At 35.3% G+C, this 17,747-nt stretch overlaps 1 protein-coding gene across 1 annotated transcript in view; it reads right to left on the bottom strand.

Moving 5' to 3' along the window:
- Positions 1-17,747, bottom strand: part of LOC138152763 (EF-hand calcium-binding domain-containing protein 13-like) — a 98,045-nt gene that overhangs the window by 76,165 nt on the left and 4,133 nt on the right. Inside the window, exons 4-12 of the mRNA XM_069076850.1 lie at positions 17,025-17,168; positions 12,644-12,715; positions 10,593-10,736; positions 8,627-8,698; positions 7,614-7,757; positions 6,096-6,167; positions 3,337-3,480; positions 1,950-2,021; positions 25-168 (exon numbers count right to left, since the gene is read on the bottom strand). Coding sequence (XP_068932951.1) covers positions 25-168; positions 1,950-2,021; positions 3,337-3,480; positions 6,096-6,167; positions 7,614-7,757; positions 8,627-8,698; positions 10,593-10,736; positions 12,644-12,715; positions 17,025-17,168 — 1,008 coding nt within the window. The remainder of the gene's footprint in view (positions 1-24; positions 169-1,949; positions 2,022-3,336; positions 3,481-6,095; positions 6,168-7,613; positions 7,758-8,626; positions 8,699-10,592; positions 10,737-12,643; positions 12,716-17,024; positions 17,169-17,747) is intronic.

The following is a 17,747-nucleotide window of genomic DNA, read 5'->3' as shown; positions in this document are numbered from 1 at the left end:
GAGAAAAATAGCTGAAATACTCACCATCAGTCTTGACAGATTTCATTATTTCTTTAGTATCTTCCTCGGTTAAACGGATTCCCAAGCTCTTCAAAGTGGGCACTAGATCATCGACATTGACTTTCCCCTCACTGACATTGCTGACAACAACCAATGCATTTTCTAATTCTAAATGGACATGCAAATAAAAGTGTCATATCAATAAGCTGGTGATTCTAAGTAAACACATTTGAGACTGAGAGCAAGGAGTCTTGGATTTGGGAATCTGTAAAAAGTGGGCAACTCTACATGCACCTGCCTTTCTTCATAAAGATGATGGTAATAATATTAATAGTTTTACTCCAGTCACTAAGCATTTATTAGGCACATACTATGTGCCAGGAACTAGGTTTGGCACGATGAATATACAGACAAGAATGAAAACAGTACCTGCCCTTAAGATGCTTATACTTGATTAATAGGTGATACATGTATACATAGCACTTTGAGGTTTGCAAAAAGCTTTTCAGACATTAAATAATGCGGTGATTGTTTATTCACCTATAATAACTGAAAATCGGGGACAAAAAAAAAGAGAAGTGATGGAAATTATATTATCATGCCACATCAGAGTTGCAACATCAGCTGTGATAGCCTCTTCACAGATGCTACAAATACTGCTTTTTTTAATATATATATATATATATATATATGTATATATATATAAGCAATCGGGGTTAAGTAACTTGCTCAAGGTTACACGGCCAGTTATTTCTGGGTGTGGTGCTGAGTGTCTGAGCCCAGGATTCGATCTCCAGGTCATCCCAACACTGAAGCCGGTGCTCTTACTCGCTGTGCTACCTGGCCGCCCCCAAATACTGCTTTTATTGTATCTTTAAGAGGCTTTAGAATGTCAAGGGACTGGTGTTCCTCAGCCACTTTGCAATAGTGGCTCCTGACATTTTGTAAAAAACAGTTGGAGATATGAACTATTGGAAGTGTTGGTATATCTAGATGGCCTACTGTTTTTGAAAAGACACTGGAAAGGGGCGGCTAGGTGGTGCAGTGAGTAAAGCACCAGCCCCAGAGTCAGGAGGACCTGGGTTCGGATCCAGCCTCAGACACTTAACAAAAAAATCTAGCTGCGTAACCTTGGGCAAGTTACTTAACCCCAATGGCCCTCCAAAAAAGAAAAAGAAAAAAAATGACACTGGAAGAACTTGACTGTTAAAAGCATTAGATCAACTGAAGAAAACTGGTCTGAAGATAACTAAAAGAAAAACCCAAGATAAATTAAAGAAGCCAATGAAAAGTAAATGGAGGAAATACAGGCTCAGACAATCACTGAATCATGTAAAAAGTAAACTGGGAAACATGCAGAACCATGTCTGCTTTTTTTAGGGGGGTAACCTCAACACTAAACACAATGACTGGTCAATAAATACTTATGGAGCAAGATGAACAGAACCAAAACATTATGAACCTGGACCACAACTTTAAGAAAAAGCCAAAGGAAGTTAAACATTAAGATCAACTTGGATAGGGAGACAAAATACACACATTTCTTATTAATTTTCTGTATAATGTTTAGATATTACAAGCACAGTAGGGTAAGAGTTTACCCTCTAGCAGCCCCATGTTCTTAAAAATTAATTGCTAAATAAATTACATGAGATTGGATCCCCTATTTTATTTGCTTAGCTGATTATTCACCTTTATTAATGGTTATTAATTTTTTTTGCTTTTTTTTTGGAGGGCAATTGGGGTTAAGTGACTTGCCCAAAGTCACATGGCTAGTAAGTGTGTCAAGTGTCTGAGGCCAGATTGAACTTAGGTCCTCCTGACTCCAGGGCCAGTGCTGTATTCACTGCACCACCTAGCTGTCCCTAGGTTATTAATTTTATATTGAACATATTTGAGTAAAAAGAAGTTACACCAATACAAAGACAGTCAGATTCATTTATACTCACGTTGAGATTTATTCAGTTTTTTTGCACCAGTCAATTTCTTGACAATGTCCTTTAAATTCACTTCCCCAAATTCTATAAAATGGAAAAAAAAAGAACAAAACAATTAAAACTAGGTCTATAAAGTACAAAGTAAAATAGAAGACTTAGTCACTTTCCTCTTCCTTTGTGTTGTGTATACCAAACCCAAAGCTCAAAAACTCTCCCAGAGACTAGTTTGAGAATGAGCCCTTCCTCCCCTTGTTTGTCATATTTTTAAAAGAATCTTTGCAATGATTTATAATTCTATAACTGATATTCTGCTCCAGTCAGAGAGACCTGTACAGGACTGAAATAAGAGATCTGCTCACAAACTTTGGTACCAATGAGGCAATATGGGCAAAACCTGAATACTGGCACAGTCCCTAAGGGTCAACATCTACCACTTCTACCACAGGCCTTCCATGATCTCTTAATTACTAATGTTCCCTCTTCCAAATTAGAAATCATTTTGCATTAACCTTGTATGTATTTAACATTTACTTATCTGCGTATGTATTGTTTTTACCTTCTTAGGATGTGTCTTAAGAATAAAAACTATCTCATTTTTCCATTTGTTTCTCTGACACCTAGCACAATGCATGTATGTATGGCACGCAGTAAGCACTCAATAAATGCTTGTAAAATTGAGATGAAGAACTTCAGTGTAGCACGATACAGCTAAGGAAGGACAGGGTAGCAAGGAGGGAACAATTTAGGAACACACTAGTACATATACAGAACAGCTATAGACAATTTTTTTTAAAAATCAAGCCAAGTGTAATGAGAATGAAATGCTAGAGAAGAATCAGAGAATCCATAAATGGACATGCTGATATAAGAATAAGTAATATAGCTAAAAATGAACATATTTAGGGTAAAGGGTACTACTTCTAAGAACATGATGGCATTCTCACTACTTGTCCTCCATCCTCTCATTGGTCATCACCCTAATCATAGCAGCTAGCACTTATATACACCAACTGCCCAACACATCTCATGTGATCCTCCCAACAATCCTGGGAGGTTTGTGCTATTATTATCCCCATTTTACAGATGAGGAAACTGAGGGAAACAGAGGTTAAGAGTCTTGCCCAGCTAGTAAGTGTCCAAGACCAAATTTGAGCTTAGGTTTTCCTGACTCTAGTCCTCTATCCATTGCACCAACCTGGCTGTCTCAATCCTCTCACCTCCATTTCTCACTTGTCTTTCAGGCAGAGACATAAAAACTCAGGAAAAGTAAAGGCATTGTTCCAACCATCCCAATCCCATTCTCAAATTCTTAATCTTCTGGGAATGTTAAAACTTTAGCTTTGCTGTGAGAAAGAACATGAATCCTCTTTTACCCTTTGTAAATAACCTAAGTTCTCACCATCTGGTACAGCAGATTCCAGTATTCCTTTAATGTCATCATCATCTAAATTGAACCCCAAGCTCTCCAAGGTAGATGGCAGGTCCTTCATCTTGACTTTCCCATCCGTGACATTTGTGACAACATTATATGCATGTTGTATCCCTATAAGGATGAATAAATCAGAGTGCTAAGCTTTTAAATTGGCTAGTTTAAAAAACCTATAAAGAGCCTGACCAAGGGAAGGGATGAAGAGGAAATATATTCATTTTACAGTGCTCTGGTTCTTGGTTTTTTTTTATTGTCACCTAAGTAGCCTGAAAAACTGAATAGGAGAGAAACTCCTAGAGGGTAGAATTGTCTGAATCTCCTGACTTAGCATTTAGTATGGTGCCTGACATAGTAGGCAGTTAGCTGAACCAATGCTTGATGAATGAATTTGATTAAAAGACACTTTCATGCTCTTACTTGCTAACCAAGGAGAAAGTCTAACCTATGCTTCTCTTGATGAGATAGAAATTTAATTTTAAAAAATTACCTCATGATCATAAGTATTAATTCAAGTCAAAAACAGAAGTCTAGACATGCCAAATGTAGCACATTATTAGGGTTTTTTTTTCTCTTATGAGTGGTTAGTCTGCAATTAATGCCAGCTTGTTGTTATTGTAGTTGGTGCTAGTGGTGGTTCTTTATTTGCAAAGAGGACCAATGACATCACAAGAGTGATATATTGACTTAAGTGTGAATTGGATTTAAATGCAGCAGAGTTTCACAGTCATCAGCCTTACTCTCCTCTCCAGAGTTATCGAAGTCCAGTAGCAAGACAAAAGTCAGGATGACTGGAGATGGCCTGGGATGCAGTGGTTGACATTGGTTTGAGGTCTTTCCCAGGTCTCAGTTTGTCTGAGGCAAGACCTATTCAATGCCAGTTTTTATAAAGTAAATGCTTCAAAACCATTTGAGGCCACTTGCAAATAAGCTTAGGATTTAGAGTTTAAAGAGATTTTCAAGAACATTCAGCTGAGCTCCTTCATTTTATTTTTAAATCTATTTTTATTCTGAACTTAAAATAAAATGAGAATTTTCATATATAAAGTAAAACAAAACAAGACTATATAGGAAACCATGTATGGTTTGGCTTTCTTCTTAAGAATATAATAAATTTTAAAGGATGGCTTTAATGGGATGAGGGATATAGTCAATGTGAAGACAAGCTATATCAATAAAAATCTTTTAAAAAGAATTATAACTCAAAATGTAACTTTCAAAGTGAGCCTGCTTATTTATGTTTCTTTCTGGACTTCTATTTTCTGTGAAGAATATTTTAATGTTTCAATGATTCTCTTTTTTCTTTGTCTTCTTTTCTCTCTCAATACTTCCCTCTACCTTTTCCCCTCAAATTGAAAGGAAAACAAAATCCTTGTGAAAATTTGTATAGCCAAGCAAAACAAATTCATATATTGGCTATATCTAAAGTCAAAGGCTTTATTCTGCACTTTTAATCTATCACATCTGTCAAATGATAGGTAGTATTCTTCATCACTGGTCCTCTAGAATTATGAGAACTCTCCATATTACAGGTGAGAAAACTGAATGCCAGAAAAGTTGTGTAATTTGCCTATAATCATAAGGCAGTAAAAAGAAAACCAAGGTATGGATCTATGTCCAGATTTAGTCTTTTCCCCACTTTACCACACAAGTTCTTATTGACAGGTTGTAAGAGGTTTATGGCCAACTGGGCTTTCAAATCACTGGTTATTTCCTTCTTTCCTTCTATCTCATCTATATCTTTAATGTCAAGGTACCTTTAGGATTTCAGATGGGAAAAAGCTGGCTCAGAGCTTCCTTTGGGGACTCTTCTCATTACCAAATTATACAAAATAATTTTCTTAAATTATCAAATATTAAAAGACTCTGTGAAAAAACAAAACCAAAACACTGATTCCATAGCATTTCTTAGTTCCTAAGGTACTTCTGCAAATTACTTACATCTACACCAAACCAGATCTTCTTCTAATCTCAATTAGCCAGAATGGCTAAGAACCACCAAGAGTGGCTAAGAAAAGAAAAGGGCAAGGCATGTTGTGAAACTTACCCTGTCCTGTGGGACTCCCCTAGAAAAGGAACTGACCTATCTGGAAATGATGACATAGACATAACAATTTCTACTTGTCCTAGTGCTGATGTGAGTCACTACTGGAATCCAGCGACTCAACAGCACTCCTCAGCATAATGTCTAAATTTCAAGACCTACCTTAATTCCTTTCTCTTCCATGAATGTTCCATGTTGAGGAAGACAATTCAGGATCAGAGGGTTCTTTTCTGTCTCTAAATCCATCACACTAATAGTTTACATCACTCAATGGGCAATTAACCATGTTTTCTTTTGTATAACTCCTATGATCTTATTGAATTGTTCTGAGCTCATTCCTCATCCACAGAACTTGACTTTAATGTCTTTGAAGGGAGGGATGCCTTATACATCTTTGTTTAGACTTTGGCATCTAACAAATAACCTTAGAGACAACACCTATTCAATAAATATTGGTCAGTTCATTAAGCAAATAGATAAAATGTCACCAACAAAATGGAAAATAGAAGATATAAGCAAAGGGAATTACATTCCTGGCTAAGATTTTTAAGAATATATTTCTATTTACAAAGTGACTAAGAAGAAAGAGGATTGATGGATTTCTATTAAAAAGTTAAATTCATATCAATCTATAAAAAATCACAATTTATATAACAATGAAAGAAAGAAAATATTCCTTCATACTTACGTTGGTCCCTACTCCATTTTTGCAAGTGTGTCAATTTATTGATAACATCATTTAAATCTATTGTTCCATCATCTACAAAATGAAAAAATATATATTATAAGATATATAATATTATATATGTTATATAATATTAATTATATATGTTATATAATATTAATTATATATAGTGTACAGTGGTTCCAGTCCAAAGTCAAAAGCAGGCATATAAGAACTGGGGGAATGGTCCAGGTCAGAAGGTAGGTTTCTTCCTCCAAAGTCTTCTGAGACACTACCCTCTACACCAGGGCCAAATAGTAGTTTATACTACCACTTACAATCATACTCCAGAAAAACTAATAATTCAAAGGAAAATGGGGGGTGGAGCCAAGATGGCAGAGTAAAAACAGGAACTTGCTTAAGCTCCTGCACCAACTACCTCAAATACCTTTAAAATATGACTCTAAACAAATTTTAGAGCTACAGAACCCACAAAGTGACAGAGAGAAACAAATCTCCCACTGAAGGCAGCCTGGCAGGCCGACATGAACTGTCTATTGCATTGGGCTGGGGGCAGAGTGCAGTCCCACATGACATGCATGGGCCCAGACCTGGGGCATCCCAACTGGCAGCACAGAATGGGTGGAGCAGACTTCAGGAGAGTAAATCACTAGTAGCTGTGGCAGTTTCTAGATTTCTCAACTCATAAACACTAGAGAAAGTACAAGGTCAGTGGGGAACTCTGTTGATCCAGGGTGAGAGAAGAGAGTGGTCTGGCCCCTACTCCCAGGGCAACAGAGGTGGTAGAAAAGGTCCTGCGGCTCCAGCTGCTGCCCCGTGGCTGCCTCTGGAGCTCCTGGCCTACAGATTATAGGGGGACAAAACAACCATTCAGAGGGTAATTGTTCTTGTTTGGATCCTGCTTGGATCTGGGTCACAGTCTTGACTGGTGGTCCTGGGGTGAGGAACACCAGTGTGCTAGAGCTTGTGCTGGCTGTAGAGAGGGCACCCTCCTCATAGCTCTGACAACATTTGTGAAAACCCCAGCAATTTGGGACACAGTTCTCTCCACTCTGGAAGCAGAGTTTTACCATGGCAAAGAGCTCAAAAGTAAGTAATTGGCTGGCAAGATGAGCAAACAGACCATAGAATCCTTTTTTGCGGACCAAAAGGATCAAAACATCGAACCAGAAGAAATCAACAAAGTAAAAACTCAGTTGTGTTCAACTCTTTGTGACCCTATTTGGGGTTTTCTTGGCAAAGATACTAAAGCGGTTTGCCATTTCTTTTTCCAGCTCTTTTTACAGATGAGGAAACTGAGGCAAATGGGATTAAGTGAGCTGCCCAGGGTCACACAGCTAGTAAATGTCTGAGGCTGGATTTGAACTCAAGAAGATGAGTCTTCCTGACAACAAGCCCAGCACTCTATCCAATGTGCCAACTAGCTGTCCCTAAGGATGACTAAAATTTTAATTATCCTTGGAAAAACCATATTCTATTATACTTTGGGCAAATAACTCTATGGAGAACTAAAGTACTCACCATCAACGTGAACATATTTCAATATTTCTTTAATTTCTTCCAGATTTAAACTCACGCCCATGCTTTCTAGTGTAGATCTCAGATCAGAAGGCTTTACTTTACCACCTGAAACACTGTTGACAACAACCCAGGCATCCTGTAATCCTGTTAAATTGTAAGCATATTAATGAATGTCAAGAATCTCTTCTCTGAACTATTATTTAAAAACACTAAACTACTAAAAAAAACTTTTCATTATAAAACAGTATGTTAATAACAGGTACACAAATTTGAACTATTTTCACCATGATGAAAAGTTGTTTTATCTAAGCTACTAAATCTGACATAACATTTAATATCTACAACTTAGTACCATCAGTCATGACTGTCAGATTATAATATTTTGAATATTTTTCTTTTGGAATTATTTAATCCTTGAACCATTATTTAGTTTTTCTATATTTATACTTTGTATACTTGCCTAGATCATAGCACTCTGATGAGGGGAGGGACCACATTTTGTGATTTCAAATCAGTGCCTTAAAAGCATTATACGCAATTGTTTAAAAAACATTGATACAAATATTAGTTATAAGAGAACAAATAAGGAAACATACTTCCTCGCTTCTTGATAAAGAGACATGGGGCTACAGAGACAGGATGTTAAATATGTTCCCAGACATAGTCATTGTACTGGTTATAGGTTTAGCTTTTGCTGATTTTCCTTGTTATAAGGGAGGTTTCAATTCCTGAGCTGGTGGGGAAGAGGTTATATCTAGAAAATGCATTAATCTTATTTTTAAAAGATATGTTGATTGGTTACATGCACACAAAACTTTGCCACCAAGAATAAAAAAAGAAAGCTAAGGAGTTTAATATTCCTGCTTGTGATTTAAGATCTTTTTCCTATTAACTTAATTACTGAAAGTAAAAAAAAAAAGGAATAAGTAGAAACTTCAAAAAATCAAATTCCTATCCATAAAAAGTCTGATCATAACTGCTAACAGAGGAACAAAAGACTCATTCATACTCACTTTGGGGCTTACTCAATTTTTTGGCCTTAGTATATCTCTTGATAAGATCCTGTAAAGGTAAATGTTCTGGTTCTACAAAACAAAAGAAAACAAATGGAGGAAAATGGAATCAGATATTCTAATAAAAAAATGAAGAGGATCCAATACAGTAATTTCTACAGAAGAAAAAGGCCAAAACCCCCAGAGATAAGAGAATAGTAAACTGGAGACCTGAGAGTTATTTGAAAAACTCTGTTTCCTTTTGTGTTGTAGAGACCACATCCAAATTAAAAGCTGTAAAACTTAATTTTAAAATTAATCCCTCTAGGAATAAAAGTTTGAGAATCTCAAAAAATATAATGGGATAGAAAGTAAGAATGAAGGGAGAAATTACATTTCCTAACTTCCAAGTATAATATTAAAGCAATAATGATCAAAAATATTCATAAAAGATATAGAATTTGAATTCAACAATATGTCATTTTCAAAAAATGCTATAAAAATGAGAGACACACACAAACATTAAATAAAGGTTGGGAGTAGAATTTATTATATAAAAAAACAGGGGTAGTAATCATGATTAAAGCTGAAATAGATTTAATCAAAAGAAAAAATAGGGAAATTACACTGTCAGCCATATTATTCAATATGGTTTTAGACCATTTAGAATAGTTAGAGAGTATAAAATACCTGAGAACTGACAAAAAAGACACAGGAACTGTATGAATAAAACATAAAATGCTTTGTATACAAATAAAGTCAGATCTAAATAATTGAAGTAATATTATATTGTTTGTGGGTAGGTAAAGTCAATATAATTTTTAAATGACAATTTTACCTAACTAATCTACTTATGTAATGCCATCCCAACTAAATTACTAAAAAATAATATCTTATTGCATTAGAAAAATAATAACAAAGTTCATTTAGAAGAACAAAAGGTCAGGAACTTCAAAGGCACCAGGAGAAAAGAGATGTAAAGGAAGCAGATTCAGTAGTATCAGACCTTAAGCCATATTATATGGTGAAAGCATTATTGAAATGTAAAATGAATAGTTTTTATTACTTTAAATGAAAATTTTTTTGTAGAAATAGAACCCATGGAGCTAAGAATAGAAGGAACGCAGAAAATTGGAGAAAAAAAACTTTTGTAGACAATCTCTCAGATAGAATGGGATTGGGCTGGAATATTGCTGTGGTGTAGGAAATGATGAGCTCGCTGATTTAGAAAAAACATGGAAAGACTTGGACTTATAAAAGAAGATGCTATCCAGTTTCAGAGAAACAGATGACAAGTAGAAATAAGTATATGGTCTTACATATATGTGTATGAGTGTATATGTGTATAGCTATGTATGTTTATAGATATCTATATATGTATAATGTGTGTATGTGTGAGTGTGTGTGTGTGTGTGTGTGTGTGTGTGTGTGTGTAAATCCAGGCTTAGCTGTAGCCTTCTTTGGGTGGGAAAGGGGAAAAAAATAAAGTAAAAAGTGCATAGCAGAGGCCAAAAGAAAACCTACAAGGAAGCAAAGAAAAGCTGGACAAATTTGAAAATAATGTCTAGTATTTATTATATAGGTTTTCTTGAAATAGATATTTATTGTTTTATGTTGAATCCTTTCTTATGTTCTGCTGTGTACATGGCAATGCTTTTATTTCCTTTTCTTATTTTGTACTTAAGTTTAAAATAAATTTTAAAACTTTAAAAAATATATTCATGAGACAAAAAAAGTAGATCATTGCAAGAGACTGGATAAGAAAGAAATAGAAACAAGTGATCTCACCCAGTATTCAATAAATTCCCAAACATAAATTACTTGGGGAAGAAACTCACCATCTGACAATTGTTGGTGAAACTAGAAAGCAGTCTGGCAGAAATTGGACCTGTGACTATGACTGAAATCTTAGCTTTGCCATGAGAAAGGACACATGTTCTCATGTACTCTGAGTGAATAGTGTCTCACATCTATCTGAAGAACTCACCTTCGGACTCCATAGATTCCACTGTCTCTTTAAGCTTTTCATCAGCTAACTCAAATTCCCAGCTATGCAGGACTAGAGGCACATCAGACTTCTTGATTTTCCCATCAGTGACACTGCTGACAATAGTCCATGCTTTTTTAAATTCTGTATGCATATCCAAATAAAAACATAAATTGATTCAACAACAGCAACAACAAAATACAGAATCACACAAAAATCTGATATGGGGATTGTCTTCATTTTTAAGAGCTAAGGTTGGTGAGTTCATGGCTTCACTGAAGTAATCTAGGTAGCCAGGTGGTTCTACAGATAGACTATGTGGTCTGGAGTCATGAAGATCTGAGTTCAAATGTAGCTGCCACTTACTAGCTGTGTGACACTAGGCAAGATACCTAACCTCCATTTGCTTCAGTTTCCTTATCTGTAAAATAAGGATAATAATAGCACCTCTCCCCCAGGGTTGATTTGAGGTTCAAATGGGATAATAATTGTAAAGTGCTTAGCACAGTGCCTGGCACATAGTAAATACTATTTAAATATTAGATATTATTAGCTGTTACTGTTATCTAATGACTGAAAGGTCCCACACACACACCATAAAAATTGCTAACTGCTTTTGAAAAGACACCAATGAGATGAAACTTTGTTAAATGATCACAGGTAGACTATTAACTCATGCCAAAAATAAACAGCATGTTGCCTATTTAAAGTTTCTAAAAGCTCCTTTTCTTGAGGGTGGTTGATTAACAATCAAAGCTAGCTTCTTATTTAAAAAAAAAAAGCTACTGAGAGTCTCCCAATGTCCTTCAACTAGCCACAAAATCCAGAGGAGAGAAAGTAATTCATTATCAAATGGAGGTGATTCCTTTTGCCACTTCCCTTCAGTCTAAACTTACACAGCCCCAAGGCAACTTTGGGACCTCCAAAGGTTGCCCTGCCCTACAGAGTACAGATTAGGACAAAAATGTATATAAGGACAAGTTCTGGATCACAGTGAGAACCAGACGATCTATCTTGTATCAGGTGCCAGAGTTTCAAGGATATCTGGCTAAACATTTTGATTCAGGGCCTCTTGAAGCTTCTGAGACACTTGAGGACAATGTAAAATGAACCAATTCAGAGCCCTTCTCCCAAGGTGCACCCCTCTATATTCCACTGCCCAGAGTAGCTAACAAACTCCAAGAAGGGGGAGTCCACCCTAGGGAGAGATAACTCATCAACAGCTCTGCTCCCATGGGCTCTAGATCAAGAACTGGCTTGCAGCTAAGGAGGATAACATGAGTAGCAAAATGCTAGCATTTTCTTAACTGAAGCCGAATCTGAGCAAGCAGTTGCCACTGGAGTTCCCAGAGACTGGAGATTCATTAGTGGCATTCCTATGTGAAAAAAAATCTTTCCTATCTTTCAGGGTCCTTCTTTATGAAGCCTTCCCAGACCACTCACTACCATATTGATCCCCTAACTCATTAAGCTAATCAGTGTATTTAGCATACTGGTTTTCACTGGAAAATTTCTCAAATACTGGTGTTGCTTGTGCATTGTTATCATGTGTTAACTTGTATTTAACATTTGCTTAGTTATTGAATGTTCCTGTTTTTGTGCCTTTTCTCCTCAACTAAATCATAAGTTTTTTTAGGGCAAGGATCATGTTTTATGTATCTCTGAATAGCACCCGTAATACTTAGAAATGTGTCTTTCAGCATCTAATACTTATTGGATGAATTTTTTAAATCATACTTATTTGTACATATTTGTATAACTACATACATATTTATAAAATCATACACTAAAGTGCTATCACTTTAATGTTTGCATCATCTCATGTGGTACTCATAATATGATTAAATAAAGCTTTATTACCAAAAGAGAAAAAAAAATCTAGCATAGGGTCAGGCATTTCTATATTGCCATTTTCAAAAGAATTAAAGTGGAGAAGAAAAGGCATTGGTGGAACAACAGCTAAAGGTTAGATTAATACTTATTTTAAAAGGTAACAACAGATGAACAAAAACAAGAATGGAGAGGATTTACTCTTTTTAAAAAATTCATACCATGAGGCCTAATAACTTGTGGAGTCTTAGCCAATATCTCAACAACATCCTTTATTTTTACTGATCCATCATCTACAAAAGGAAAGGAGAAAAATCCATTAGAGAGAAAAGAAAGCCTTAAGTTGGTCTTAACAAAGTAAAGCAGAAGACTGGCAAGATGACAATCCTCAACTTTCTTGTATTAAATGCTTCCCAGAAACTAATTTTATTATCTGTTCCATCTACTCCCTTTCATTTGTCTTATTTTAAAAAAAACTATAATACATTTTAGAAGCATAAAAAGGCATAAACTTAATAGTTTTGTGCCGTTCCTTTTAAGACAATAAAATAGCTTACCTAGGAAAAACTAAAAGCTAAGCATGATTTACAGTGAAAAGACTGTTAAAACACCTATCAAATACATTTCCAAAGTTATTGCTGTTGTTGTGCTTAGTTTTTAATAAATTTGCCTCAAAAGAACCACATCTGTTCTCTGGTTCTAATCCTTCTCTCTGACCCTCTCATCTATGTTCTCTCATTGTCTCTTTATATTCTCTCTTTTATTTTTCTTTCTATATTTTTAAAAGTATTCATTACCTCTCCTTTCTAATGCACTTGATCTCTAATTGAAAAATAGAAAAATTAAAAAATCCAAAACCTTTATTATAACAAATATCCATAGTCCAGCAAAACAGATTTCCACATTGTCCGTGTTCAAAAATGTATGTATCTCGTTCTGCATTTTAAGCTCATTACCACTTTGGTAGGATGTGGACAAGATTAATCTGGACTCATCATGGTCTATCATTGCCTTGGTTAGAGTTCTAAAGTCTCTGAAAGTTGTTTTTTCTCTGTAGTATTATCATTGTATAAATTATTCTTCTAGTCCTATTTACCTTCATTCTGTGTCAGTTCACAGAAGTCTTCACTATTTCCTCTAAAACTACCCAAAAAATTGTCATTTCTTATAATGATATACAACATAATATTTTATTAATACTATATTTCAAATATATTACAATAATATTTCATTACATTCATATACAACTATTCCCCAATATGTGGGCACCTCCTCATTTCCAGTTTGGGGCTTCCATGAAAATAGTTGCTATAAGTATTTTTGAACATAGAGGTCCTTTTCCTTTTTCATTGGTATCTTTGGGATAGGCCTAATAGTGGTATAGCTGGGTCAAACTTTATGCACATTTTTAATAACTTTATAGACATAGTTCAAAATTGATTTCCAGAACAACAGGACCAATTGACAAGTCCACCAACAAAGCACATTCAAAATTCTTTTTACAAAAGAAAAAAACTACAAAGCATTGTTTATATAAATAAAGACAGATCTAAATAACTGGAGAAATATTAGTTGCTCATGTATAGGATGAAACAATGTAACTAAAATTGTAATAGTGCCTAAATTTATTTTTTAATACATTACCAAACTACCAAAGGATTACTTCATAGAATAAGAAAAAATAATAATGAAGTTCCTATATAGAGGCATGAAATATCAAGAATCACTAAGGAAATAATGAAAAAATATATGAATACAAAGAGGCCCTAGTTGACCAGATCTCAAACTATGTTACCAAGCAGTAATCCTCAAAATTATTTGGTATTGTTTTTTAAAAATAGAGACATCGATCAGTGGAAAAGATTAAGGACACAATACAGAGAAACAGACAAAGCTAGTAACCTAACATTTAATAAACACAAAGACTCTAGGCCCTGGGGTAAAGATTCTCACTATATGATTAAAGTTCCTTGGGAAAAATGCATAGCAATACTGCAGAAATTAGATTTAGATCAACACCTCACATCTTATGCCAAGAAAAGCTCAAAAGACTTAGCTCTAATTTTAGAGAATTTAATTCTCTAAGTTAGAGAAATAAGGAAGCAATTATTTATGAGATCTATGGATGTAGGATAATGATCAAACAAGGGACAGAATGGATCACGGAAAATAAAATGTATTAAGTTTTTGCACATACAAAACCCAATATGTCTGATTAGAAGGAAAACAACTAGGAAAAAAAATCTTTACAGCAAGTTTCTCAGCTAAAGGTCTCATTTCCAAGATATATCAGGAAATTACTAAAATTTGTTAGAATAAAATTCATTCTTCAATTGAAAATGCTCTAAGGATATGAACAGGCAGTTCTCATAAGAAGAAATCCTAATTATCTTTAGCCATTTGAAAAAAAAATACTCCAACTCATTAATAATTTTAAAAAAGCAAATTAAAGCAATTTTGATTTTCTAATTCATACACATTAGATTAGCAAAGATGACAAAAAAGAAACTGTTAGAGGAGCTGTGGGAAAATGGGCACATGGATGCACTTGTTGGTAGAGCTGTGCAGATTGTGATTATATTTAAGAATTATGCACAAAAATTTACTTAACAAGGCATACCCTTTAACCTAGCTATATCACTGTTGGGCTAATACCCCAAAGATTACAAAAAGTTAGAGGAAAAGTCTAACATGAACAAAAATATTTACAGCAGCTTTTTGTGGTAGTAAAAATCCGTTCAACTATGGGAGTAATCTATCAATTGGGGGATGGCTGAACAAATTAAGGTACATGAATATAATGGAATACTATTGTCCTAAGAAGTGAAGGAAAATATTATTTCAAAGAGATGCAGAAACTCTTATAGGAGTTGATTCAAAATGAAATAAGCAAAATCAGAAGAATAATTCATACTTTTTCATCAATAACATGAAAAAAATCCTGAAAGACTTATGAGCTCTGACCAACTGACAGTTTGGGAACCAAGAGATTGGTAAAAATTAAGATGTAACTTTTCCCATCCGAGTTCATGCCCTCCCTAGAGTCTATTCACAGACCACCTGGAGTTCTATGAAGTCTGGGTTAAGAACTCTTCTTTTAAGCTAATACCAGCACACAGTATCAATCAACAATCATTTATTAACACCTATTATGTGCCAGGTATCGTAATAAGTAATAGATATAAGTAGTACAGAAGACATTCTTTTTCCCCATTATTCCCAAGAGAACAAACATGTCAATTCTGGAGCTTTTCTGAAGATTAAATGCCCTCAGAGGAAAATTCTTGGTCTCCTGATACCTATATGACTGTAAGGTTACTTGCAAAATAGGCAAAAGTGGACATTAATATAGTATTTCAGAGACACATCAACCTAGTGTCCTTAGGTGTATACATGAAGTTATTCAGTAGAAGGGAAGCTCCCTGAGAGCAGGGATTATTTAATTTTGTTCTCTGTATTTCTAGCACCTAGCACATTGTCCTAGAGAGTAGAGGTTTAATAAATATATATTGTATTTAACTGAATTCAAATGATGATAAAAGAGAATGGAGATGAAATCATTCTTCAGGTTTGTCTCCAAGAGATCTAAGAGTGCCCCAAGCACAAGAAGGAAACACTACTGTTCCTCTAGGTTCATAACATTTCTCTCAGCTTTAGGAGGTACATTCAGTGAGGTTCAATAACACTGAAGTGACTTCTTAAAGATAAGTGACCTCAGGGGCAGCCAGGTGGCTCAGCAAGTAAGAGCACCGGCTCCAGTGTCAGGATGACCTGGGGATTGAATCTGGGCTCAGATACTTAGCACCACACCCAGAAATAACTGGCCATGTAACCTTGAGCAAGTTACTTAACCCCGATTGCTTAAAAAAAAAAAAAAGATAAGTGACCTCAAGTTAACCAATTTACATTTAACTGAAGGGCAGAAAAGGTCACTAAATGACAGCAATTTTTTTCAGCAAGCCAAAATATATTAACCATTGGCACAGAGATGAAAAAGAAGAACCCTTGGCTTATAAAAGGATCTTGAAAAAACTAACAGGTGGGAGCTTACTGCAGTAGGGAAGATCTAAGCAAAAGAGGGCAAGGATGCTATAGGATAATTTAATCAGAAATAAACATTCTGAGATGCATGATGTCCTCTAACATTTTGCCCATCAAGATATAGAGAGGTTACTACTTCTGGGCAACTGATAGAATTCAAGTAGAATATAAGCTCCTTGAGGAAAGGAGCTATCTCCATTTTGTCTTTGTTATTTCCAGCACCTAGCTTGGCAAACAGTGGGTGCTTAATAAAAAATGAATTGAATTTCCTATTACTGCAGGTTTGCCTCCTTTCCTAATCTCCTGCTATTCCCTTTCCCACTCTGTTGTTAAGAGACTGGTAGACCCCTTAAAGTTAAGTCAATTATTATAATTGCTCTAACTTCCAACTCCCTCCCAATTCTCTAAATTGTAGGAATGTCTAATTTTTAGTATTTCACTGAAAAGAACATAATACAAATATGTACATATATTTGCATATATGCATATATACATACACATATACACATTCACATAAATACATAATATAGAATATATAACCTGATAGGCCCAAATACTCACCATCAGGTTGAATCAATTTTAGGACTTCTTTAAGGTCTTTATCAGGTAACTTCATACCCAACCTCTCCAAAGTATCAGGCAGATCATTGACCTTGACTTTCCCTTCGCTCATTTTGTTGATCATATCCCATGCATCCTCTATCTCTATATGTATGAATGAACAAATGTACAAAACTATTAGCTGAAGATTCTTGAAAAGCATATAAAAACTTGATCTGGGGAGTATTATATACTCTCTAAAGTAGGACTCCCTGTGTTTCTACCTTCGCTAAAGGGAGAGCCTAGAATTTAGAGCTTGAGTTTTTAGAAGTTATTTAGTCTAATTAATCATTTTTATCTTATTTTTTAGTCTAGGTCTCCCTATCTTGCTCTGGGTGGAAGTACAACAGTCTGTTATGGTCCCATACCACTACTGATCAGCACCAAAGTTTTGACGTGCTCCATTGCCAACCTGGACCAATTTACCACTCCTTATGCAGCCTGTTCCCATACTCCCCCAATCCCAGGGATTCACCAGATTGGCACCAAATTTAATGGGGCCACCTGATTGGCTTTATTCCTCCAGCATCTCAGAACTCCAGACTTAAGCAATCCACCAGGCTCAGCCTGTAGTAGTAGTAGTGGTGGTAATAGAAATAGTAGTGGGAGTTGTTGTAGTCATAGTCACAGCCATAGCAGTAGTAGTAGTAGTAGTAGTAGTAGTAGTAGTAGTAGTAGTAGTAG

The sequence above is a fragment of the Petaurus breviceps genome, unplaced genomic scaffold (genome assembly GCF_028583685.1).
Source record: "Petaurus breviceps papuanus isolate PSGF00001 unplaced genomic scaffold, PetGlider_PUasm1.0 90925, whole genome shotgun sequence".
In the NCBI taxonomy this organism is placed as follows: domain Eukaryota; kingdom Metazoa; phylum Chordata; class Mammalia; order Diprotodontia; family Petauridae; genus Petaurus; species Petaurus breviceps.
Note: the sequence above shows the minus strand (reverse complement) of the source record. Positions and strands in the feature narration are given on the sequence as shown.